Genomic DNA, 23,521 nt, shown 5'->3' on the forward strand with positions numbered 1-23,521 from the left:
TGCATCTCCCTGCAGCCAGTATCTGTGGTTAAAATTGTTAAATGGATTTCGAGCATTTTATCATATAGTGCACATCTATACAAGACCATTCGCTATCCTCTCCAAGCCAGCAAAGTAACTCGCGTAGATAATGGACGACCTCAATGTAGGTCGCGATCAAAGCTTTGGATGTAAGCACGTGATGTAGCTATAATGTCATCGGAATAACAAATATCCATCCCGGGGAAATAAACAGAACAAACAAGACAAACAGTGCAGCAACAGCGCAAAAAAGTCTTCCATGAAGTGCTGAAGTTATCAAACTTATCACGTCGTCGTTAGAGAATATCATTATTAGAGAATCGCTATTCTAATATCATCGTGATAAAGATGATGAGTGATAGGCTTGTCGGCCGGGATGTCGACTATACCACCGGCAATGGCAAGAGATATTCCATGTCTGAGTATTCCTGGACTCAACGTATATCTTAATTGAAGATACGGAGAAGAGAGAACGCCGTCCATTTCTATGCTTTTCGGTATCAACTGTTTTTCTATCTCTAGTCGCCTCCACCCCCTCCCTAGCATCCCGTAAACCAGACCAACCGTTCACCGTCACCTTTTTAAATAGAGAGAAATAAGAGAGAGATGCTATGCAAGAAAAAACAACAGCGAACCGAGACTCGTAACCAATGCTTTTTTTTAGTCGAATAAAATGCAATGCCAAGGACAGGATAAAAAGATTAAAGATATATGAAGAAGTCGAGAAGCAAAGAAGGAGAAGAGAGCGGCAGCTAATCCATCAATATATCTGGTTGAATATGGCATGGTACGGGGTCACCGCTTGACAGAGCTCCTGTTGAGGGCGTCGAGCAGCTCCGGCCTCGCGACGAGAGCGGCCGCAGCCTGGGCGTAGGTCACCCACTGCCTCTTGCGCTTGTGCATCTCGGGCCACTGGCTCTCCTCGCGGTCCACGCGGACCTCGAAGAAGTGGTAGAGCACCCGGGGTGCTTTGGCGGATATCTGGACGGGGCTGCGCATGTCCTGGATCTTGCCTAGGTCTCGGGTGACGGTGCAGACGACGCCGGCCTCCTCCCAGGCTTCGCGGCAGGCTGCCTGGTGGGCGGTGGGCTCGTCGAGTTCCCAGCCGCCCTTGGGGAGGACCCAGGAGCCGGGACGGGCGGACTGGATGAGCAGGACCTTGGACTTGTCGGCGGAGAGGGGGACGACGCCTGCGACGAGTCGTTCACCAGACGGAGAGTATCCTGTTCCCGTCAGCATCTCATATCTTTATATCTTGTATCTTGTATCTTGTGTATGTGATGGTGTATCTCTGAGTATCTTTTGTACATGGGGAGGTTGAAGGGGGAAACACGTGCGCGAACCCTGGGCTGAGAGCTTACGCTGGTTTGTCCGGCCAGTTCTGGCTTCCATCGTGCGAGTTGCCATAGCAGAGAAGAGAGAAGAAGTAGAGGAGAAGAAGAAGAGTAGAAGAAGAGTAGAAGAAGAGAAGAGAAGAGAAGAGAAGAGAGAGAGAGGGAGAAAGGCCAGTGGCATGCAAGCCCTGGTCGATGGCAGAGGTAGAGCTTTTTCCCTTGATAGAGGTTGAAGAACTTTGGTAGCGACTAGCCGGCTTAGCCCTGGAGTCAACTACGTAATATCGTCCGGAAGATAGGGGATAGAGTGGTATAGGGGAGTATAAGGGAGGAGGTTTTATATATACACACGGAATATATACTCCGTAGAGATCGATTTACGATGACTTCTTACTGGCGCGTCGAGACAAGCTCCCTGGACGGCCTTGACGACATCCTGCATCTTCTCCCTCGTTCTCGTCTCGTTCTCTTCCTTTCGTTCGGCCGTCCCTTGCTTGCGCCGTGACTGGCATCTCCCTTGCTCATCTCACCGCCCGGAAGTTATCGTTCGCTACATGCTATACATGCATAGGATAGTTTTCTTGAAGAAAAAAAAAATTAAGATGCATGGCCTTCTTTTCGTTTCTTTTTCCTTTTTCTTCTGTTTTATGCTTCCCCGGAACACGCCCTGCCATCCACCTTGTAATGTTGGTGAACGTGGACATGCACTCTCTTCCGTAGCGTAGGCCTTGATCTTCACCTTTTCTTCTTCTTCCCCATCTTTCGCCTTGATTCATGCATCCGTTAGTTGTTGGATGCATCGTTCAATCTCTCATCTTCGCCTGTTCTGCATGATGCTGCTTAGTAAGGATATGGTCACGTGTGGCCTTCCACCAAAGCGACGATGATGGAAGATATCAAGATGTCGGGGAGAAGAAGAAGAAGAAGAAGGCTTGACATGATGGCGGACCTCAAGATGACGGAGATGTCCTACTTCTCGCCCATGGGTAGGGCTCCCTGAGAGAGTAGCTTCGTAGGGACCAAACTGACCTGAGTCCAGGATACCAGAGAAACACCTGCGGTTACTGCAAGAGAGAAGACGGCAGTTAGTCCAACACACACACGCATATATATGTATATATAATATGGACTAACGGGTGAAGGCGCCAGTTACTATGCATCGTCCACCTCCGTCCGCGTCGAGGAGTACGAGCAGCTCATGAACCGCGGCTGGCGGAGGTCGGGCTCTCTCTACTACAAGCCCAACCTCGCTCGCTCATGCTGTCCACACTATACCATGAGGTCTGCCCCTGTACTCTCTCACACCTCAGAAGTATCCCCCTGACTGGCTCGACAGGATGGACCCAAAGGAGTATAAACCGCGTAGAGACCAGAAGAAAGCCCTGAACAGATGGACGTCTTTCGTCCTTGGGCCTGACTACACCCAGGCTGCCGCCAGACTCTGTCCCAGGACAAGACAGTTAGTTTCTGTCACTTATCCCGCAGTATATGTCACAAAGCTGACCGGACCAGGGAGAAGAAACATCACGATCAAACATTTGACCTGATAGAGCGGGTGCATGAGATGGAATACCCCTCCCTCTCCAGACCGGTCAACCCAAAGTCTAAACGCACCATTGAGCCTGCGCACAGATTCGAGGTCAATCTCGAGTCCGACTCCTTCTCAGTCGCAAAGTAGGTCTCCTCCCACCGCTGTTATGATATACATGCTCACGAGCAGGTTCAACTTGTTCCTACGCTACCAAACGACAATACACAAGGAGCACGAGTCACGATGGAAACACTCTGACTTCAAGCGCTTCTTATGTTCCGGTCTTAAGCAGAAGACGGTCAAGCAGACGTTCAAGGGCGAAGATGGCAGCCCGGCTACCGTAGAGCGCAAGCTGGGCTCGTACCACCAGTGCTATCGTCTTGATGGGGTGTTGATTGCCGTTGCCGTGCTGGACTTTCTGCCTCACTCTGTCAGCTCGGTGTATATCTTGTGAGTTTATACCTTTGATCTGTATAATTATGCACAGCTAAGGCTAGCGGCTAGCTATGATCCGGACTATGAGAAGTTTGAGCTAGGCAAGTTGAGTGCGATGAGAGAGATTGCGTTGACGCAGGAGATGCGGTATCAGCATTACTACATGGGTGAGTCTGTTATCCTTAGACGGCCCGTTTTAAGCGATTAACCGACGGACCAGGCTATTACATCCATTCTTGTCCCAAGATGCGGTACAAAGGTACCTTCAGGCCGCAGTACCTACAGGGTAAGCTACACCCCTCTCCCTCCCATTGACTGCAACTAACGTGCTAGACCCCGAGAGCTATGAGTGGGAACCCCTGGATGAAGTGTTTGCCCCCAAGCTAGATAAAAGACGATACGTCTCGCCTTCCCGCGATAGAAAGGCTGCATCCACCTCCGCGGACGCGCCTGATGTACCCGATGTATACGAGGATATACCGGAGGAAGAATCAATGTCCCTCTTCGACCTACATATGCCCGGTGTCTTGACGGTAGAAGAGCTACGGTCCCAGGTAGACCTGGACCACTGGCACCTTCTTATCCGCGGCATGCTCGTTGAAATGACGGTACATCTCCCACTCCCTTTACTATTACCGGTTTCAATACTAACGTATGCAGGACCTGGTTGGATGGGAGACATCGAGTATCAAGAACCCCCAGGCGATCAAGGGCATCGTAGCCGAGCTCGCTGCCGCTCTAGGGCCAGAGGTAGTCAAGAACTCTGCCGTCATCATGTTCCAGAGCTAGATACATCCCAATACAGAACAAGTCCCCATCTCCAAACTCGATCTATAAATAAATATAGCCGCGGTCTTGCCGGCAATAGGAAGTGCGGGGCTCCCGTTTAGCGCAACCGCGAAACCACGTGAGTCGGCGATTCAAAATCCTTCTTCGGCATAACAAGTTCGACTTGATATTCCTTTTTTTAAAATCTATTTCTTTTCGATATCAAGTTGTCGGGTGGTGGTTTATTATATATTTAACTTATACACGTCTGGCACAGCATGGCGCATGTAGCCGGGAGACAACCATCTCCTATCTCCAGCGGCATGGCCGAGACAAAGGATATCGAACAGTATACACCACCCGTTGAGTCATCACCAGACGAAAAGATCAACCAGAAGACACCGAGCCATGTTCATGCTTTCTGGTCCCGTCTCGCATCATGGGGCGTGGAACTGCGCGGTATCGTTCCCGTCGAGCTCAAGGATCGAACGGATAGAAACGTACTGAGTTTATTCGTCCTCTGGTTTACCATCAGCTGCAACCTCCTACCGTATGTCTGGACAACCATCTCACTCCCGTCCCATGCCCTTCCGTGCCCTCTATCTGGAAACCAGTAATAAGGTGTATTGCATATTACATCCTTTCTGCAGTGAAACACCAAAAGGCCAAATTGAACCGTTCGCTAATGCATGCCTAGAGTTATTACCGGGATGGTAGGGACGCTGAGTTTAAAACTGAGCTTGAGGGATGCTTCGTTGGTGATCATCTTTTTCAACCTGCTCTGTACCATCCCGCCCGCTTACTTGTCTGTCTTTGGGCCGAAGACAGGCATGCGGCAAATGATACAGGCCCGCTATAGCTATGGGTAAACAGTTACCTTATTCGACCCTGGCTCTTCCATGTCGCTCATGTTCAAACTAACGTCTCTGATAGGTTATACCTAGTCAACATCGTCGTGTTGCTGAACATGTCTACCATGTCCGGCTTCACCATCATAAACTGCGTGATAGGCGGCCAGACCTTATCGGCCGTGAACAGCGGTAGCTTAAACGTCAATGTCGGCATAGTCATTGTCGCGCTGGTAGCGTTGTTCATCTCCTTCTTCGGGTATAGAGTGCTGTACCACTATGAGAGATGGGCTTGGATACCGACCTTGATAAGCCTGCTCGTAGCTACTGGGTGTGGCGGGAAGTATCTTTCGAACCAACACACGCCACCACCGGCGACTGCCGTGCCAATCTTATCGTTTGGAGGACTCCTGGCTGGATTCCTTATTTCTTGGGCAGCGCTGAGTTCGGACTACTGCGCGTATTTCCATCCAAGCGTTTCATCGTACGTTGGGCAATCCGTATACATGCTCAATTTTAAACCGTGGGGCGCAACGTACGCTAACAGCCCATATAGAAAACACGTCTTCGCAGCTGTATACGCCGGTCTATGTCTACCAAATATACCCCTCATGATCCTCGGTGCAGCAATAGGCGGCGCAGTACCCAATATACCCAACTGGTCCACCGCATACGAAACTGGCTCTGTAGGCGGAATATTCGCCGCAATGCTCTCTTCTGCCGGCGGCTTCGGCAAATTCATCATCGTCCTACTCACCTTCTCAACCCTAGGTAACATCGCAGCAAGCATATACAGCATAACACTCAACTTCCAGCTTCTACTTCCCGTCTTTGCACGTGTTCCCCGCGCCATATTCGCAATCGTCTTCATCGCAATTGTCATTCCGGTCTCGATACGTGCGGCCGTAAGTTTCTTTGTCTCTCTGGAGAATTTCGCTGCAGTCATCTCTTATTGGTCTGCGACTTTTGTTGCCATCATCGCCATTGAGCATGTTGTTTTTCGCAAGGGTGATTATAATTCATACGACCCGTCGGTGTGGAATGATGGGGCGGCCCTGCCCAGTGGTATTTCGGCTATAGCGGCTGGGGCGCTCTCGTTTGCCCTGGTGGTTCCGTGTATGTTGCAAACTTGGTTTCAGGGACCGATTGCTAAAGTGACAGGAGACATCGGGTTTGAAGTTGCGATGGTGTTAAGTGGTATTTTGTACCTCCCTTTTCGAGCGCTGGAGATCAGACTTAGAAAAAGGATATAGGCATGTGTGGTTTGTACATAGATATAGATAAAGGAATAATTTATGTAATGTGATAAATGGGAAAGGGATACGACATAAAAGCAATACATTACTATAAACGAACATAAAACAGTTCCTATTATCAACATAATATCAAAACGACATAAACGGGTCTTCTCTTCCTTTTTTTGGTTCCGCCTCCCTCACTATGTAGCTGGACAGACCTCCCTTCCCATTTCTCTATTTCAACCATTTTGAAACGGGCACAGAATCCGAAATAGATGGTAAAGACGCAAAAATAACTCCAAGACGAAAAAGGGCCATATACGATCATCTTCATAAGGAATTTTGAAATTGGGTTAAAAACTGGTAAATGTCGGGTTAGGTTTAAGAGGTGAAGAGAAGGTAAAGGCTTTCATCTATGGTGTTGCTTTGCTCATGCCAATCAATCGTTTGATACCAACCTAGGTTTACGCACTTGGGTTAGCTAAGGTTACTTCAATGCAGGACGAGAAATCAACCTACCATCCAGTTTCCGCATTCATCGGTGCGGTTAGTCAAGATATCCAAGTGAATCGCCTGCGCAGCTTCGTAGTCTCTGCTTTGAATGGCTCGGGATAGCTCAACCATGCTATCGATAGTGCCGGGCTTTAGGAGATCCTCGTTGTTTAAGTGGTCGAACAGAATGTTTAGTCTTCGTTCGGTATCGTTGACTTGGGCCTTGAACGTGGATGGAGCACGGGCTTTCACGCGCTGCATATCAACGGAGAGAATATCAAAGATTGGCCTGGCATTGTCTGGGATGTGGGAACGGTCACCGGCGGCTACAAGCAGGTTAGTCATAAGGCTAGGAACGATTATCTTGGACAGATCAACTTACGGTGTTTAGGAGGGGCTGGTGGAGCTTTCTTCTGCGATTGGCTAGTGCTTGGTCGCGAATCCTGTCGCGGAGGAGCACCTGTGTGGGGTGGTGGCGGAGGTTGAGCGAACTGGCCACCTTGTGGTGCATAAGGCCCTTGGGGAGTTCCCTGGGGTGGTGGTGCTGGCTGGAATCGCTGAGCTCCATATGGGCTTGGGCCTGGTGCCTGCTGAGGTGGTCCAGGGGGGCCGGGGGGTCCGGGAGGTCCAGTTGGATGAGCAGGCTGGGCCGATGGAACTGGGGCATAACGATTTGAAGGCGGTGGGCCAGCTGGTGGTGGGCTATAAGGGGACGCACTGCGGGCAATGTGTGGAGGGCCACCAGCTTGTCCTGTTGGAGGAGATTGTACTGGAGGGGGGGCATACAGGTTTGCGGTAGATGATGGTCGTTCCGGTGGTACGAACTGAGAACCACCCGCAGAACCCGGAGGGGTTGCTTGCGCTGGAGATGGGAATCGGCCCTTTGGAGGTGGAGGAACGGGCATGGAAGTTCGCTGACCTGGACCTGGAGGGCCGGGAGGAGGGGGAGGGCTTTGGGTTTGTTGTTGATTGGGGAAAGGTGAACTGATAACCGCAGGACCTTGGCTTGGGGTTCCGCGGCGAGGGGTTGGAGTCCTAGCAAATCCTTCGGGCAGATCGTTCCACGCAGGGACGTTGGTTCGCTCGGTATGTGGCTTTACCGTTGAGGGAGATTGTGTGAGGCCTCTTGGAGGAGGTGGAACTCCATGGCCTTGTTGACCAGGGAATAGGGGAGGGGTAATGCCGGCCTGTTGCGCCGGCTGGTAGCCAGCCGTGGGTGCATAGTTGGATGTCTGAACATTTGGGGCATAAGGGTTGCTGGGTTGGTTGAAAGCAGGTGGAGCGTATGGATTGTTTGGAATTGGGCCACGGTTCACCATTGGCGGCGGTTGCTGTTGAACTTGAGGCTGTGGGGGGGTGTAGCCAAGTGACTGCTGAGACAGACCTGCTGAAGACTGTCTGGCTGCAGGAATATGTGAAGTTGCTGCTTTGGTAGCTGCCTTGGTAGTAACCTTCTTGGTGGCCAGTTGGATGCGGTTCTTTGCAACTCCTCCTGCAGGATGGCTGTCTGGCAACAGGCTAAGGTATTTCTCTGCTACGTCCAATCTGCCATGAGTAGCAACAATTTCAGCATATTCAATATACTTGTCATAGAGAGAGCTGAGCTTCCAGTCCGATTCCTTTTGTCGCTCAGAGTCCACGAATTTAGATACCTGGCGGAAGACAGTGACTTTCTCAATAAAGTCCCGGAGCACTTGAACATGAATGGAGAATCCAGTCTCGCCAGAGGCATTCTCAACCATCTTGTTCTCGTTCTCTTTTAGTTCCTGGATCCAGATAGAGACAACCTTTTCCAACTTGGAACTAGCCAAATAGCAGAACGAAGCGTCCTTGCGAGTCTCCTTGCTGTCGTTAGTTCTTGAGTATTCTTCCAGTCTGTCACCAAGCGCCTCGCAAAGGTCGGGGTATTCCTTATCATCGGCAAAAGTGCAAATGATAGCAACTATTTCCTTCCAGTTCTGGAGATCTGCATTGTGCACGACGTCCCAGATATCCTTTCCGGCAATGGATGCGAGTAGACGGATGTAGCTGGGTCCCTCAGACTTTTTGAGGAAGTATGCCTCTTGAGCCTTTTCAATACATTTCTGGCCCCCAGACAAGGCAATCATGAGAGCATCAGCCATCCGGTCCTCCTGCAGACAAGTTTCAAGGGCCTTATCGAATTGTCCTTGCACAAGAGCCTTTGTAATGGCCTTGTCGGCTTCAGTCTCCTCTCCAGTAAACAGCTTAAATGGATTGTTGGTCTTAGCTTCCTTGGAGGCAGATAGGTCATTCAAGAAGCTGTCATTATCGGCGCTGGAATCGAAGATGGAGGTAAGTCTCTTATGTCTTTTGGCTCCCGAAGGAGGTGTGAGCGCCGGCTTCTCTTCGCCATTTGTTTTTTCTTCCTCTTCTGCTCCCTCTGCTTTCAGTCCGAGCTTTGATAAGCTGTCCGCGGCCTCCTCGACGCTTCCAGAGAATCCAAGGTGAGATATGAGTTCCTTCCGAGGCGTTTCCGACATCATGGTAGTCATAACTCTCCAGTCGGACTTCTCTTCTTCAGTCTTGGCCTCCGCAGCTCGAGATTCGCAGATACTGCGGACGTCTCCGGAGCTTAATGCGGTCTCAAAAGCATCAGTGGCAGCACCAATGCTGGCGTCTACCTCGAACTTGCTGATACGAATGGTCGATGTCCGCGTCCCTGGCGCAGTTACCACGGAGATGACCCTTCCACCAAAGCCAAAATTGGCAGTAGTTGGACGCTCAAGCCATTTAGGAGCTTTGGGTAATGAGAAAGTAGGGCCTTGAGGTTGAGTCTGCGCCTTGGCGAAGAAGTCTTCATCATTGAGAGGTTGCGCATCATCACCCTTTTGCGCCATTTCAGGGTTAGTATTTTGGAGGGTCTGGATAGAGATCTTTCCATCCAAGGAGGCGGTAGCGAGGATGTTGGGGTTGGTAGGGTTAAATCGAGTCTGGAAGGTAGCGTTTGTAACAATTGGGAACTCTCCGTATGCCTCGCCGGTCTGGGCGTTCCAGCAGATATTTCGGTTATCCTCACCACTGGAAAGTAGGAGCCTTGGGTCTTGAGGACACCACGATAGCGAGAGAACGCCGGATTCGTGGCCCTTTAGCACCCGCTCGGGAGCATTGGCGTTACGCAAGTCCCATACAAGAATAACTGGGTCAGTCTCGAGGGGTATGGAGGTAACTAGTCTGGTAGGCTTCTCTGGGTCCCAGGCGATAGCACTGACCGGCTTACGGCCCAGGTTCTTAAGGGTCAAGCTCTCCTTTCCGGCCTTCGCATCCCATACCGTTACGAACCATCACTGTTTCCTGTGGCCAAAATATGGGATACTTTTTTGTTCCAGTCGAGGCAATCTACCTCGACTTGGCTGGCTGCTACTTTCCCCAGCCTAGTAGGGTTCTCGATGTTGTTGAGGTCGGTGATGAATAACTAGCGTAGACAGTTCCGTCAGTATACGGTCACAAAATAGGTGACAGGTGGTATACATACCTCCCCTACGCTTCCACCGCTTGCTAGGAGATTGGAGTGCTTTGGGTGAAACTGAAGCGTCTTGACTGCCCCGCTATGAGCAGACACTTTCATAGCCGGCTCACTGCCACAAACAGTCAGCTCAATATCTTCCATAAAAGGTCCAATTCAACGAACCTAGAGCCATCCAGCAGCTTTGCAGCGTCCCATAGATTCAGGGATCCATTCTCCAACGCTCCAGCAATCAGTCCTCTGGTACTATCTTCTGTCTCCGCCCACCCAAGATCATGGAATCTGCAATATAACCCCGTTAGCTAGGACATCCATTGACAATAACAACCCCTTTTATCACGTCAATTATTCCCAGCTTGAGCTCACCTGGACTCCGTACTAATCTTGGCTACTGGCTGCAGCTCAGCTCCCGCATTCTCACTATCGAGCTTGAGATCCCACAGCTCTAAAAAAGTCTCATTGGAAAAATCGACATCGACGGCCCTGACATGGGTTCCAGTCGCAAGGAAGGGAGAGGCATGGCCGGGAGACCAGGCGAAGGCCGCACTGCGTGGTATCTGTCTTAAACGCACCATGTCTGCTTGTGTTGATATTAGGGGTTGCTCGAGGAGAGAGAAGGAAAACCACTAGCCGTCTGGGATAAAAGACGGGTAGGCTCCTTTAGCCAAAAGGTCCTGCCAGCAAACAGACGGTTAGAAGGACAGGGACAAGTTGTATATCTTGATATCTTTGTCGTTGGGCTTCAAAAGACAACAAGCAGCAACTTTAGGTGGCCTTTTTAGTATGTGATCACGTGATGGAAGATGGAAGTTGGGGATATTAAAGGACAAAACATTTATATACAGACATAAACATAGACACAGAGAGAGGAAGCACAGATAGAGAGAGTAGATACAGATAGAGACGATGACGGACGCCTCCAGGCTGAAAGGCACCATCTATGTGGGCGGGCTGGACCAGGCGGTCACCGCCAGGACGCTGAGTGAAGCATTTATCCCCTTTGGCGAGATAGTTGATATCTCGCTCCCCAAGCCAGAGCTGCCTTCGTCTACGGACCTGCACCGGGGGTTTGGATATATCGAGTTCGAACTACCTCAGGATGCAAAGGAGGCGATCGACAACATGGACCAGAGCGAGCTTTACGGACGAACTATCAAAGTTGCAGCAGCGAAGCCACAGAAGGAGAGCAACGAGGGACTAGGGAGTAAAACAGCTATCTGGGAACAGGTAGGACTTCTTCCAAACTTATTTAACTTCAAAGAATAGCATGTTAATATGATTGCCACATAGGAGGGATATCTGGCCAAACATGCAGTCAGCGAGGAAGACCGCATGGCCACTGGAGAAGCTGGAGAAACTGGCACAAGCAACAACCGGCCTGAGGATCCAATGCAGGGCCTAGAGGGACTAGACGTTGCAGGTCCGAAGCCAGCATAGAAAAGGTTCAGAAAGGCCGTCCGAAGAAGAAAACGGAAGACTAGGACTTGATATTTCCAGCACTTGCGCAAACTGTGCTGAATTATCTCATATATGTACAAAGACCGCCACCAAACCTCAGCTGCCGTCTAACGATACAAGAAGGAGATGATTGCATTCTTTCTGTGCTCCTAAATCTGCTACTCGAACATCCATATGCCGCGACCCATCATCCCTTCACCCGGGTAAAATTCCTCACTTAATGTTCCTCACGCTTCGATCGGGTGAGACGGAGGGTCTTGTCACTGAGAAGCTTCTTTCCACTGGAGTAGATGGCGGCGCCAATGGCAACACTGGGGGTTTTGTTAGTGGTGTACTCTTTTGGTATGTGTTGGAGGATGGTATCTTACGAGAGGACGACACCTGGACGTAAATAGACGAGGTTAGCAAAATCAATTCATTCTACTTTGTAGGTTACCAGGCTAAACATGTCTGTACTCACCGAGAGGGATCAACTCTGGAGGAATCTTCTTGAGCGTTCGCAGACGTTGAGAGATTGTGTGAGCTGTGGTTTAAAAGGAGATGTCAGACGTTGCTCGTGTCAAATCCAGGCATTGGCCCGCCAAAGTCATGGAACTCGAGTCTCTGAAGCTTACCGCTTTGCTGTTCCTTCTACACATAGCTGTTAGCACTGGCCGCCCGGTTCAACAGTGGTGGGCAAACGGAGCAGTGATGTGAAAAACATAATGTACTTACGGGGATGGGCCCAAGGAGAGGTCGAGAAGACCTGAAGCCGAGGACACGAGTGGCCAACATGGTTGCTAACTAGGTAGACAGCTTCCTTAGAAGGCGAAGAGTGAGATCTGTTGTGTGCTTGTTGCGTTCAGGTTCTTATATATCGGGGATCGTATGTTGTTTGCAGCAAGATGGGAAGAAGTGGGAAGAGTAAAGCTGAATCAATGATTCGCCGGATTCCGACGTGGTGTGGTTGGTCAGCTTTCTCACGGGACTTTTTTCTCTCTCGCAACTTCACACCACAACAACAACGTCGCAACACCCAAAGCAACAACCCATAGCAACTTCTACTACGACAGCGGTCAATTGCGTTCCCGAACCAGCCAAAATGCCAGCCGATATCCCAGACGCCGACCCAGATGAGCCCGTCGAGACCAAGCCCTTCAAGTTCGTAACCGGTAAGTTGACCCTTCCACTGTTTCCACCTTAACACTCCTCGGAACAGGCCTGGCTTATGTGCAATTGCTGACTCTATCTTCGATAGCCGGTATGTTATAGGATATGATGCTGCATTTACGACGTCCTTGTTCGATTTGTACGATTTATGAGAGAATGTCGACTGACTGTTACTCTTAGGCTTCGACGCCCGCTTCCCTAACCAGAACCAGTAGGTCTCGCCCCATTGGTAGTACATGGAGGTATAAGGACAGATCTAACGGTGTTTCCAGGACCAAGCACTGTTGGCAAAACTACGTTGACTACCACAAGTGTGTCAACGCCAAGGGAGAAGAGTTCAAGCCCTGCAGACAGGTACTTAACTCGACAATACCACATCAAGGTCGACTCATGCAACTAATCATAATATAGTTCTACCTTGCTTTCCGGTCTCTCTGCCCCAAGACCTGGACCGATCGATGGGACGACCAGAGAGGTATGTTCTTCGAGTCTACAGTGCCCGTAAAGTGACTAATATCGCCTATAGAAGCTGGCAACTTTCCTGCTCACCTCGACCGATAGATTTCTTTTAGGATGGCCTCGGGGGCTGCTAGTTTTAAAAGCCGTCGTTTGGCGCAGTTTCCTTGGCTTGCTGGTGGTTAAAGAAGTGTATATAATACTGTCTCAATATTAAAGCAGGATTTCAAAGCAAGGACTATCTTTATTACTTTATTATTAGTGTAGTGCCTTCACTAAATTACTGACGACTCCATTCAAGATAGCCTTGCAGCAGTCTTGGGTTGTTTCGAGTGAGTATAACCCTCCAAATAGATCTAATCTATAAATACCTATCCATATTATGAATTATACAAATTATATAATATCCAAGTATCCTCTCCAAACTCCAACTAGAGGGGTGCCTCCGATTTATCCCCTTTCAATGCACGGTATATCTTCTTATGTTGCTCCAGGAACAAAAAGGTAGCAATAGTATGCGGTCCAAGCCGGATGAAGCTGGGCGTCCATCCTCTGAACATCCATGTAAAGCCTTCCTTCTTAAACACGTCCCTCAATAATCCAACGAAGCTCTGGCCTTTACTCTCAGCAGGACTAGCATGCATGATTCTAGTCTTGATCACATCCACAGGGCTGCAGACGGATGTGGCTACAAACCCGGCCATGAATGAGGAAGTAAAGTGCGTCGTCAGATTATCCTTCATGCCCAGGCTGTTGATGCATATCCCTTTGAAGGTATCGTAGGTAGCTAGCTGCGCGGCAGTCATGAGCACTGCTCTGGCTGAGTTAGGCCAGACACCACGAAAGGCACTGCCGATGCCCTCCGAGCGTATCATTCGGGATAGCCCGTCAAACGCATGCTTGTAATTCCGTCTTTTCTCAGGCGGCAGGCCGGCATCGGACTGCATTCGTACATTCAGAACGTCTGCGGGGTTACCTACCAATCCGCCTAGGAAGCCGGATACCGACGCCATAGCAATTAGAGTAGGCAGTGACGGAGGAGAAGATGACGATGACTGGTTGACTCGAGACTTTAACTCCTCGTATACTCCAAACCGAGTGGTTGAATATGTCAACTGTCGTAGAACCGAGGCAGAGAGCTATTATACATGTCAGTGACTAAATAACTTCAGATCTCTTCTAGTAGTTCAACAAGACATACTCCGTTGTAGAGCCCTAAGAATCCATTATTTTTGCAGATGTGGACGATGGTCCGGAGCATCCCGGTTGGGTCATTTGGTCCTCGAGTCTGTAGCCTGACCTATCATACTAGATATCAGCAATTTCGCACAGAAGCACACCTCAGCAGAAGAAAATACCTTGACTAGAACAAACCCGTCAGCAACTAGCTTCTATCAAGGCATAGAACAGTTATACAGAGACTATCTCACCTAGATCCAAGGGATGTGTCACCCCCGCCGCACAGCATGAAGCTGATCCTCCAAACCAGAATGGATAATGCAAGCCAGGCTGGGAAGAAGGGCTACCCTTGATCACTTCGTTTTTCCCCATGTCGACGCCCACAAACTGCGCATCATTGCCCTCTCACGAAGCTGTTCGCAAGGAGTCTTGTCGTTTTGCTCTCTTTAATATTTTTCGACTTTAAATCGATTTTACGAGTTGGAAGCTCCAAAAATACATGTCTCCATCTGACAATACGATACGCAACATATATTCGCCGACTCACTGTTATTGGCTGTTAATAGGAGTACCTGGTAATCCTGATACACAGCCAGTACCTCCAACGAAAATTACGAAAGCTGATCAATATTTATGAGCTTGAAGAGAAGAATAGAAGTAGAAGAAGGAAAGAAAAGGATATAACGGACAAGATGCAGTTACTAGCGACGGGGAGGGCGATCCGATTCTCAGGCAGATGGCCTCTGGCAGCACCGCGGCCGATATATATCCAACGGTCCTTTCAACCGGCACTGCGCCCCCGGTTCAACAGCTCTACAACAGCTTTAAAAGACAAGGAAGCTCTCAGATCCAAGCCGGTATCATCAATTGCCTCTTCATCCCCGGTTTTTGCAGTGGGAAACAAGTCCTACGAGCCCGATGAATGGACAAACGCTCCCACTCATATCCTTTCACACCTTGGCCGCGGTCTATATCTAGACGAAAACCACCCTCTCTCTATAACCCGAAAGCTCGTCGAGAGCCAATTCGCAGGCCCCGAATATGGGAACTATGCTGAATCAGAACCAATTGTTCCGGCGGCGCAGAACTTCGACGACCTAGGCTTTCCAGCAGACCACCCTGGACGGAGTCGGACAGACACATACTACTTGGACAGACAGACCGTGCTACGGACACATACAAGTGCGCATCAGCGAGCATACTTTCAGCAAATGAACAGAAATGAAACGACGAAGCCGGAGGAGAAGGGGTACACAATTGTAGCGGACGTCTATCGCCGTGATGCCATTGATCGAAGCCATTATCCTGTCTTCCACCAGATGGAGGGTGCACGGCTGTGGAAACGGCCTGAGAACGAGCCGTTGAAGTCCTCTAAGCAGACAGCTGCAGAAATATGGAAAGACGTTGAAACCCTGCCTCGTCATGATGTTGTGGTAGAAGACCCTAACCCGACGATACATCCAACTCGCAACCCGCTACAAGACAAATACCATACCGCGGAAGAAGTTGAGGCAATGACTACACATCTAAAACGCTCTCTGGAACTTCTCGTCATCAGGATCTTTTCCGCCGCAAGAGCTGCCACTGAAAACCCGGCCGCAGCTCGAGAACCGCTGAAAATCAGATGGATTGAAGCATACTTCCCCTTCACCAGCCCGTCCTTTGAGCTCGAAGTCTTCTGGCAAGGTGAATGGTTGGAACTCCTTGGCTGCGGTGTTGTCAAGCAAGAGCTTCTCAACTCGTCTGATGTCCCCCATAGAATCGGCTGGGCTTTTGGCCTTGGTCTCGAACGAATTGCAATGCTTCTCTTCAACATACCTGATATCCGACTGTTCTGGTCCAAGGACCCCAGGTTTCTTTCCCAGTTCCAGGCCGGCAAGATCACCCGCTTCACGCCCTTCTCTAAGCATCCTGCATGCTACAAAGATGTTGCCTTTTGGTTACCCCCATCAGCCGCAGGCTCTGTAAGCGCAGCTGGGGGAGGCGTGCCGTTCCATGAAAACGATATAATGGAAATAGTACGTGGTTCTGCTGGTGATTTGGCAGAGGATGTAAAATTGGTTGATGAATTTACGCATCCTAAGACGGGGAGAAAGAGCTTATGTTATCGAATCAACTATAGAAGTTTGGAAAGGACGTTAACGAACGAGGAGACAAATCAACTGCATGATAAGGTAAGGAAAACGCTGGTCGAAACCGCCGGGGTTGAACTGAGATGATGAAAGGCTCTCTTCTCTCTTAACGATCGTGTATACTAGCCATCCTGTATTTTTAGATAATAATTCAATTCCATCTGGATAGACATAGCAGCCTCTTTATATGCATAGAATCCTCCAATCCACTGCATAGTTGCTATTAAATGAGTCTCTAAAATGAATATATGAAACTGTACATCATGCCATGCACCATTCATATTTGCACCGCTTCCAATGAGCAGCCATTGTTCCGCCAAAAGGAAAAAGAAAATAATAATAGGAAAGGCATAAGACAAAAATCGTACAAATAGGAGGGGAGAGATAGGGAAAGAAGACTGGAACGGGTCATATAACAGTGGAAAAGATGTTGATGGTGTAATTTATGTGTACATATCGTCAAACTGAAATATCATCCCGTGAAGAATAACCTTAAAGCAAAACGCCGTGCCTTAGCTGTTTTTATAACCGGCTCCGCAGGAAGCAGAATAGTATACAGTACGCCGAATTAATTGGCTATAAGTGGAAATTGGGAGGTTGGTCCAAGTAGAATGGATAGAAGAGGAGACATTAGGGTTGGAGACATAGTTTTGGGTTGTGATTTCAGGGTGTGTGAGAAGTTTTATGCGTTCTTCACAACACCAACTTTAGCTGCCTAAGATAGATATTAGTTGGGGTTCTACTGTTAGATGTGTAGAATATGAACTTACCCTAAGGATTCTGCCATTGAGGGTGAATCCCTTGTTCTGGACATGCAAGATCTCGCCGTCCTGCTTGCCCTCCATCGGGGACATGAACAAAGCCTCGTGTCTACTTGGGTCGAACTTTTGAGGCTGGCCATCTATAAGCTCAGAGGGGTCGAATCTGACAACACCGTGCTTCTTCAGAGTGTTCATGAGGATACCCTCGGTCATCTTCAAGCCAGAGTACAGCTCATAAACATCCTTGTTTTCCTTCGCATTGGCGGCATCGACCTTCTCTGCAGGGACAGCTTCAAGGGCACGCTCTAGGTTATCAATTGATTCAATCAGATCCCCTGCAAACTTCTGAATGGCAAAGGTACGGGCCGCTTCGATATCTCGGCGAGTTCGTTCTTGCAAGTTTCGGAAGTCAGCGACAGATCGGAGGTATTTATCCTGATACATGGCAAATTAGCTCTCGTCAATCGCATATAAACCGCATAAAGACAACATGTCCAATGGTTTATACCTTCAAATCAACGACTTCCTTCTCACGTGCCTCTAGATCCTTCTTCAATGTGTCGAGTTCAGATGGTTTTTCAGCTTCGGCTGCTTCTTCAGCCTTAGGTTTTTCTCCGTTGGCTTCCGTCGAGGCATATCTACTCTGTAGTCGGGTGGGAAGTGATCGTGTTAACTGTTGAGACTGCTGAATGATAGCTGCTTGTCTATGGATGGGCGAGACGGAGAATGGAGTTGCGGAGCCGGCAAGTCGGCTTTGTCTGAGGAGTGCTCTGCGAAACATGATCGTAGATGTATATTGTATCTATATACGCAGTCAATAGCAACTGGAGATGAAAAGTTATTCAAGTCTTTGGCAATGAAATTCGTGTTTTGAGCATCAAAATTCAAGAGCAAGAAAAAAAAAGCTACAAAAAAAATATAAAAATCGACCTCAAAAAAGCTTAGCGGAATTACTTTTATCCGGAAAGGGTTTTTTTTCCATCAAATATTTTTACATAGAAAAGAACGACTACATTAAATTCAATTCCCCTATGAGATTAATTATATATATCCAATATATCTGGTGTTTAAAAGGAATATCGCCTGTCCAAGGGTATATCGTCTATTTTCGGTTGCCCGACCTGGCAATCCCTCTCTTCCAAAGTCCTTATCCAAGAGTCCTATGGTTCCTGTTGGGATGCTTAATCAAAATGTAATAATTGTTACGCCGAATGAAATGCCTTTTTTGATAGAGAATGTGAGGAGTTAGCACTGCCAACCCGAGTGTAGCGGGAGAAGGGGCCCCGGATCCCTGTGGTTTGCCTGGCCCAAGTTTGGACGGCGTCGAAAACAAATAAGGAAATGGTATGTTCAAAGAGTGTGTTCGGTATGGTGGGTAAGATTTGATTTTGAAAGAGAGATTATATCCATGGTTTGTCAGGGTTTGAGCGTTGGAGTCCTGCGTCGGCATATATTATGATTGATTCGAGGTCACTTCGTCGGCTGTCCTTTTCGCTCACGCTGGTGAAATCGCTTATGCTTCTGTTATGGCCACTCTCCTTCGCAGCAGGCTGAGGCAGATTGAGAATGGCGACCATATGCTCCAGAAGCTTTTGTTGGATTTTTGCTCGCCGCTCTTCTGCGTATTCAAGTTTTGTGGCCCACTCGTCTATCGATTGGTCGATTTCCAGCAGGGCTTCTTCTTGTTTCAAGACGCCTTCAGGAGAAAAGCTGGAGACACCGCTGGCGGATTTGAGGTATGATATCACTCGGCCATGCAGGCGCTGTCTATCAGATCGGAGAGCAACGTGGGTATCCCGGAGGTATTTGCAATGTTTATTCAGAGTGTGCATTTCCTAGTTTCTCTTGTTAGCTAAAGATTCCCCCTTTTTTGGCCGTGACTGATGCATGCTTTACCTGAGTGAGAGAGGACACCTCGCTGTACTTGAGGACTTCAAATCTCTGCCCTCTGCGCCGCGCTTGACTTTGAAGTTCCTCGATTTCTTGACAGGTAAGAAGCATGGAAGCCGTTTGGATGGAATACCCTGGCGGCAGGTTTCCAACGGGAATGTCAATATTCTCAAGAGCTCCTCCGTCTCTTGGTTTCTTCTTACATGACTTGTCTCTTATGACAAGTGGTTTCGGAACGTCATCGTCTTCCCCCGGTAGAGGGCTTTCTGCTCGTCTGGTGGCATCGAGTCCCAATACCTTCAACGATTTCGGTCGTCTATCATGGTATCTCTGAGAGAATTGCGGGAGATCCGATAGCTGGTCTGTCGACCGGTCCCTTTCTAGTAGTAGGTTCGATGTAGACCCCCCTCGCAAATGAGAGAGATCAGGAGCAGACGACGAATGGACCGCTTCTATATATCTGTTTTTCGGGTTACTTCGACCAAAGAAGTGAGATGTGCCGGACTTTTCCTTCTTTGAGACTCCTAGCTCAGTCTTCGGGGGCACTTTGGGGGGAATCCCTTCAATTTCAGCCTTCATAGGGCTCCGCTTGCGCTGTAACCTGGCTCTAGGTTGTTGCTGGTGTTGCGCCATGGTCGGCTGGCTACCTGAGGGTGTAAGTCGTCCGGTTGAATGTGGGCTCGACGACTGTCTGGATGTGCTGTGACCATTTCCTGTCGGCCTGCCAGTGCGCCTTTCGCTGAAACCTGGGTATCCCAGGGGTGAACGGTCGCGGGCTCTGGAGGAGGATCGAGAGAGCCCTAGGGCAGTTTGAGCTCTCTCATGGCTCGGGAAATAGCCCGGTATCGTTGCTGCACTAAATTAGTTAACCGGTTCAAAACATCATCGGCACCAACACTTTCCCACTAAAAGAACTAAACGAGAGAAGGGGGAAAAAAAAGGGTATTGGTTTTGGGGGCCATACGTGAATCCATGGGTTTGGAATGCCGGTTTGTAGATACTGTCAACAGAGACTCGCGAGAACCGGCAGCCAGTCTGTCACGATTAGGCCCGATGTATATGTATCTTCCTGAACTGGAGGATTCTGGGGTTCGTCCTCTCGAGCTCCCAGATGCCCTTTTCGCGGGTGGCCAGAATTGGAGTTTCAGCTTTTCCGTTATACTCTGCCTTGCCAACTCCGGGGGCTCGTACGTGATCTGAGGTAGTTGAAACCCGGTCAGAGATCAATCTTGAGGAGAAAAAAAAAACAGAATGGAAATAAAAGAAGGGAGACTGTGAGAGAGGGACAAGCGTCAGGACGAGGCGGTTAAGTACTGAGATACCTTGGGAGAGGTGTCCTTTGCGATTATATTGTTGATGCCGACATGGACATCGAAGTCGTCTATCCAATGTTCGCAGACAGCCATTGCCCTGTTTGAATAAATAGACAACCCCAGCAAGCGGAGGAGCTATAGTGGATCTTGTTAAGGCCGTTTATGGTTTTCTTTAATTATGTTCTTGCCTTCACGATGTTTCAACGATATCCTGACCATGCGAAAATCTCCACCTTCATTTATTTCACGGTTTTCCTGTTAGAATTCCCGGAAAATAGGCTTGCTGGCTGGCTGGCTGGCAGGCTGGCAGGACGACCATCAGGCGGGGAGGGTTGCGGAGAGGAGACAAGAGCGTAAGAGACCCTGGCTGAGAATGCCTAAAGGGAAGAACTGCGTCAAGCATCATGCTCCCAATTCGTGTCCCCCATAACCGACTAAAAAGAACTTCTTAGGGTGCTGAATACATCCCTGCCAGCCTTTTCCCTGTCTGCAAGAGAGGGGGAGCTAAAAACGCCTCATCACCGGACTTCGGGGCTTAGGATGGCTCTAGTTCTGCAGCAAGGCAGCACAAAACTCCGTTTGCAGCATTGTGACGAGGTCACCAGGAGAGTAAGAAACTAGGAAGATCTGAGCTGTTGGCGTATATAAACCGATTGTTCGCTGGGAATAAGCAAACATATCAAGCAAAAAAAGGGGTTGACCAAAGTCGATCAGCCACTATCTTCAGTACCTGACGCACGTCCAGTCGATGTGTTGGAAAATTAACTTGATTCTTGGTGAAGACATTGTTCCCCCACGGCTGATAGACAGATGGGCGTTTGCCCAGGGGTTAATCTCGGAATAGGGAGAGACAGCTTCTGCATCCCGTTTCTCTAATTATTCAACCAACAGCCAGGGCCTCGGCCACCTAACCGAACACAAGTATATGCCTGGATGGTTTGTTATGCATGAAATGGTTAATCGACGCCCTGTTCAAAATCCAGTCCAGTCTTGTTCTTTTCGCAGGGAGCCACCCTTGGCAGAAGGGGGGAGAAATATACGTTGAAAAAATAACGGCCTGGCTTCATCCCATCCACTCCTTTTTGATAACCTGGATGGCCACGTTTTTTCTTTGTGCTTTTGCAAACCGACTATAGCCGGGGCCTTGGTCCTGGTCCTGAGTTCTTGGTCATTGGATTTCGCCCTCTGAATCAGGTTCTTGAGGGTTTTTTGGACTCGGCTCTGTTAGAGTCGCTCCCGTCACACGGCCCATGAACGGCAGTACGTGCATAGCTAGAGTGTATATAGTTCAAATTGGTCGAATGATAAATGATACTATAGTCGAACGATAATAATCGTACCTGTCAAGCGTTAGAGGTATTGCTATATGATATACCCTGCCCTATAGCTCGCTGAGGGCCGCCTCAAAAGGCTCAACCCCAAGCAACCCTTCCCGTCTCCCACCAATTTAACGGGATAGGAACTTCTACGCATGAAGAACTCTCCAGATACGACGATCGTACTTTTTCTAGCGTCGTCAAGCCCGATCTTCGAGGCATGGAACAAGGAGGTACCTCGTATTAGAAAAGAAGAAAAAGTGATCTGTTGCTGGCGGACCTGGAGTAATATGGAGTTCGTGCGTGGTGATTTGCGGAAAAAGGGGGTTGTTACTCTATGTTATGCGAGTTGGTCCGATCACCATCGACGATTGCTTGGATGTCTTTTCGAGAAAGCCAACTATGTAAACTCCTCGTACTCTCTTAACTTGTGCAAAGTCGGTAGGTTTTGCCTTGGCCAGACGTCTACCACCCTCAAAGACACTGGAGGCTGAGATGAATATACGAACTTCTTGCCTGCGAACACGGCAACAGGGTAACTAATGGGATCAAAAACTGTTCTATCGTAAGAGATGAAAATCGAAATGGATATTGAATAGAACAATGGCGCTCGTTAAATTCACGACGAAGTTAATGTCGTACCCACCCATGCTCGCATTCCAAACCTCTAGCAAAAACGGGCAAGATTCAACAGCAGCAACATGAGTTTCGAGGGGACAACACAAGATTTAATAGGGCAATACACAATTAATAGGGGAATGCACGATTAATAGGATAGCTGCCATTACCCCAACCAGGCTCTAGGCTAGTAGACGGGAAAGGTGTCAACAAGCAATAACCAGAGATAGAAGCATAGCAGGTCAGGTTAGGTGATCTTCTCGCCGTTTTGATATTTAATATCATCTGTTATTTAATATCATCGTCAGTGTCGTACGGTATGTTCAAATCCCCATCTATTATTTAGTTAGATAATAAACAAAATATTAGATGTATGACTTACCCCAATACCTAGCTTTCTTTAGGAACTCCACCAACTCCTCCGTGTCTGTAGTTGTGGTTTGTAGTTATATTATTTTGCAGACGTTAAAAGTTTTGGCAGGGGGTTGCAGGTGGTATTTTATCCTTGAAAGATATTAGAAAAAGTGAGAAGTGAGGTAACCAGCAAAGGCGCTGGGGTAACTTTGCGTCATCGACTTGAAGTTACCCGGGTTGGTCGTTTATATAATTGACTATGGCTCAACCATAGATCGAGTTACTTATGATTATCCTGCCAGGTTATAAAGAGAGTGAATGCTAAGATCGAACTGTGCCCTGCATGCAGCCAGTTAATCCATCCAACGCAGAGTAAAGCCAGAGGGAACAGCAAAAAGTGAAAACACAGAGAGTTATATGCATGCATCTGCACCTCGACAAGTAACTAGTGGTTATACACCAGCGACCAGTCAAAGGTAGGGAGAAGGGAAGAATAAGCTTAAGCTTGCCCACACTAACTCGACTTTGATCTCGGGCGTGACATAAAAAAAGAAAGAAGAAAAGAAAGGGGGATGAAGTCCGGGGTGGCCGTTGGGAGGAGGAAGTAGAGCTAGGAGGGAAGATGGAGATAAAGAAGATATAACACTCGACAATGCCTCAGGAGAAACCCAAGGTAGTATTAGGAAGAGTTCATTAGCTAGCTACCGCCCGACAAGCCTTCCCTAGTCACTTCGTAGTTAAGTG

At 48.7% G+C, this 23,521-nt stretch overlaps 10 protein-coding genes across 10 annotated transcripts; 5 read left to right on the top strand and 5 right to left on the bottom strand.

The window, feature by feature from the left end:
- Positions 1-816: 816 nt before the first annotated feature.
- On the bottom strand, positions 817-1,428 carry MCYG_04342 (diphosphoinositol polyphosphate phosphohydrolase aps1; the record flags this gene model as incomplete). The annotated part of the gene is made up of 2 exons (XM_002846559.1): positions 817-1,244; positions 1,383-1,428. 2 exons carry the CDS (start codon positions 1,426-1,428, stop codon positions 817-819), a joined length of 474 nt encoding a protein of 157 aa, XP_002846605.1.
- An 828-nt stretch (positions 1,429-2,256) lies between these two features.
- MCYG_04343 (arginine-tRNA-protein transferase 1) lies at positions 2,257-4,110 on the top strand (the record flags this gene model as incomplete). Its single annotated transcript, XM_002846560.1, has 9 exons — positions 2,257-2,341; positions 2,395-2,439; positions 2,498-2,636; positions 2,692-2,814; positions 3,034-3,325; positions 3,374-3,488; positions 3,542-3,607; positions 3,655-3,929; positions 3,982-4,110. 9 exons carry the CDS (start codon positions 2,257-2,259, stop codon positions 4,108-4,110), a joined length of 1,269 nt encoding a protein of 422 aa, XP_002846606.1.
- Positions 4,111-4,367: 257 nt separating this feature from the next.
- Positions 4,368-6,190, top strand: MCYG_04344 (purine-cytosine permease FCY22; the record flags this gene model as incomplete). Its single annotated transcript, XM_002846561.1, has 4 exons — positions 4,368-4,639; positions 4,787-4,954; positions 5,023-5,421; positions 5,494-6,190. The coding sequence occupies 4 exons, from the start codon at positions 4,368-4,370 to the stop codon at positions 6,188-6,190; spliced, it is 1,536 nt and encodes a 511-aa protein (XP_002846607.1).
- Positions 6,191-6,588: 398 nt separating this feature from the next.
- On the bottom strand, positions 6,589-10,726 carry MCYG_04345 (protein transport protein SEC31; the record flags this gene model as incomplete). Its single annotated transcript, XM_002846562.1, has 7 exons — positions 6,589-6,633; positions 6,695-6,993; positions 7,050-9,942; positions 10,002-10,100; positions 10,161-10,263; positions 10,317-10,433; positions 10,518-10,726. 7 exons carry the CDS (start codon positions 10,724-10,726, stop codon positions 6,589-6,591), a joined length of 3,765 nt encoding a protein of 1,254 aa, XP_002846608.1.
- Positions 10,727-11,049: 323 nt separating this feature from the next.
- On the top strand, positions 11,050-11,700 carry MCYG_04346 (peptidyl-prolyl cis-trans isomerase E; the record flags this gene model as incomplete). The annotated part of the gene is made up of 2 exons (XM_002846563.1): positions 11,050-11,378; positions 11,442-11,700. The coding sequence occupies 2 exons, from the start codon at positions 11,058-11,060 to the stop codon at positions 11,586-11,588; spliced, it is 468 nt and encodes a 155-aa protein (XP_002846609.1).
- Positions 11,701-12,690: 990 nt separating this feature from the next.
- On the top strand, positions 12,691-13,343 carry MCYG_04347 (cytochrome c oxidase polypeptide vib; the record flags this gene model as incomplete). Its single annotated transcript, XM_002846564.1, has 5 exons — positions 12,691-12,760; positions 12,939-12,969; positions 13,031-13,112; positions 13,170-13,233; positions 13,285-13,343. The coding sequence occupies 5 exons, from the start codon at positions 12,691-12,693 to the stop codon at positions 13,317-13,319; spliced, it is 282 nt and encodes a 93-aa protein (XP_002846610.1).
- Positions 13,344-13,645: 302 nt separating this feature from the next.
- MCYG_04348 (mitochondrial dicarboxylate transporter) lies at positions 13,646-14,765 on the bottom strand (the record flags this gene model as incomplete). The annotated part of the gene is made up of 4 exons (XM_002846565.1): positions 13,646-14,353; positions 14,416-14,514; positions 14,573-14,605; positions 14,667-14,765. The coding sequence occupies 4 exons, from the start codon at positions 14,763-14,765 to the stop codon at positions 13,646-13,648; spliced, it is 939 nt and encodes a 312-aa protein (XP_002846611.1).
- A 320-nt stretch (positions 14,766-15,085) lies between these two features.
- Positions 15,086-16,612, top strand: MCYG_04349 (phenylalanyl-tRNA synthetase; the record flags this gene model as incomplete). Its single annotated transcript, XM_002846566.1, has 1 exon — positions 15,086-16,612. The coding sequence occupies one exon, from the start codon at positions 15,086-15,088 to the stop codon at positions 16,610-16,612; it is 1,527 nt and encodes a 508-aa protein (XP_002846612.1).
- A 595-nt stretch (positions 16,613-17,207) lies between these two features.
- MCYG_04350 (grpE) lies at positions 17,208-18,132 on the bottom strand (the record flags this gene model as incomplete). The annotated part of the gene is made up of 3 exons (XM_002846567.1): positions 17,208-17,240; positions 17,296-17,721; positions 17,795-18,132. 3 exons carry the CDS (start codon positions 18,065-18,067, stop codon positions 17,208-17,210), a joined length of 732 nt encoding a protein of 243 aa, XP_002846613.1.
- Positions 18,133-18,686: 554 nt separating this feature from the next.
- On the bottom strand, positions 18,687-20,582 carry MCYG_04351 (conserved hypothetical protein; the record flags this gene model as incomplete). The annotated part of the gene is made up of 4 exons (XM_002846568.1): positions 18,687-19,121; positions 19,183-20,027; positions 20,141-20,372; positions 20,499-20,582. 4 exons carry the CDS (start codon positions 20,580-20,582, stop codon positions 18,687-18,689), a joined length of 1,596 nt encoding a protein of 531 aa, XP_002846614.1.
- Positions 20,583-23,521: the final 2,939 nt, after the last annotated feature.

This window comes from Microsporum canis, genomic scaffold (assembly GCF_000151145.1).
Source record: "Microsporum canis CBS 113480 supercont1.4 genomic scaffold, whole genome shotgun sequence".
Lineage (NCBI taxonomy): Eukaryota > Fungi > Ascomycota > Eurotiomycetes > Onygenales > Arthrodermataceae > Microsporum > Microsporum canis.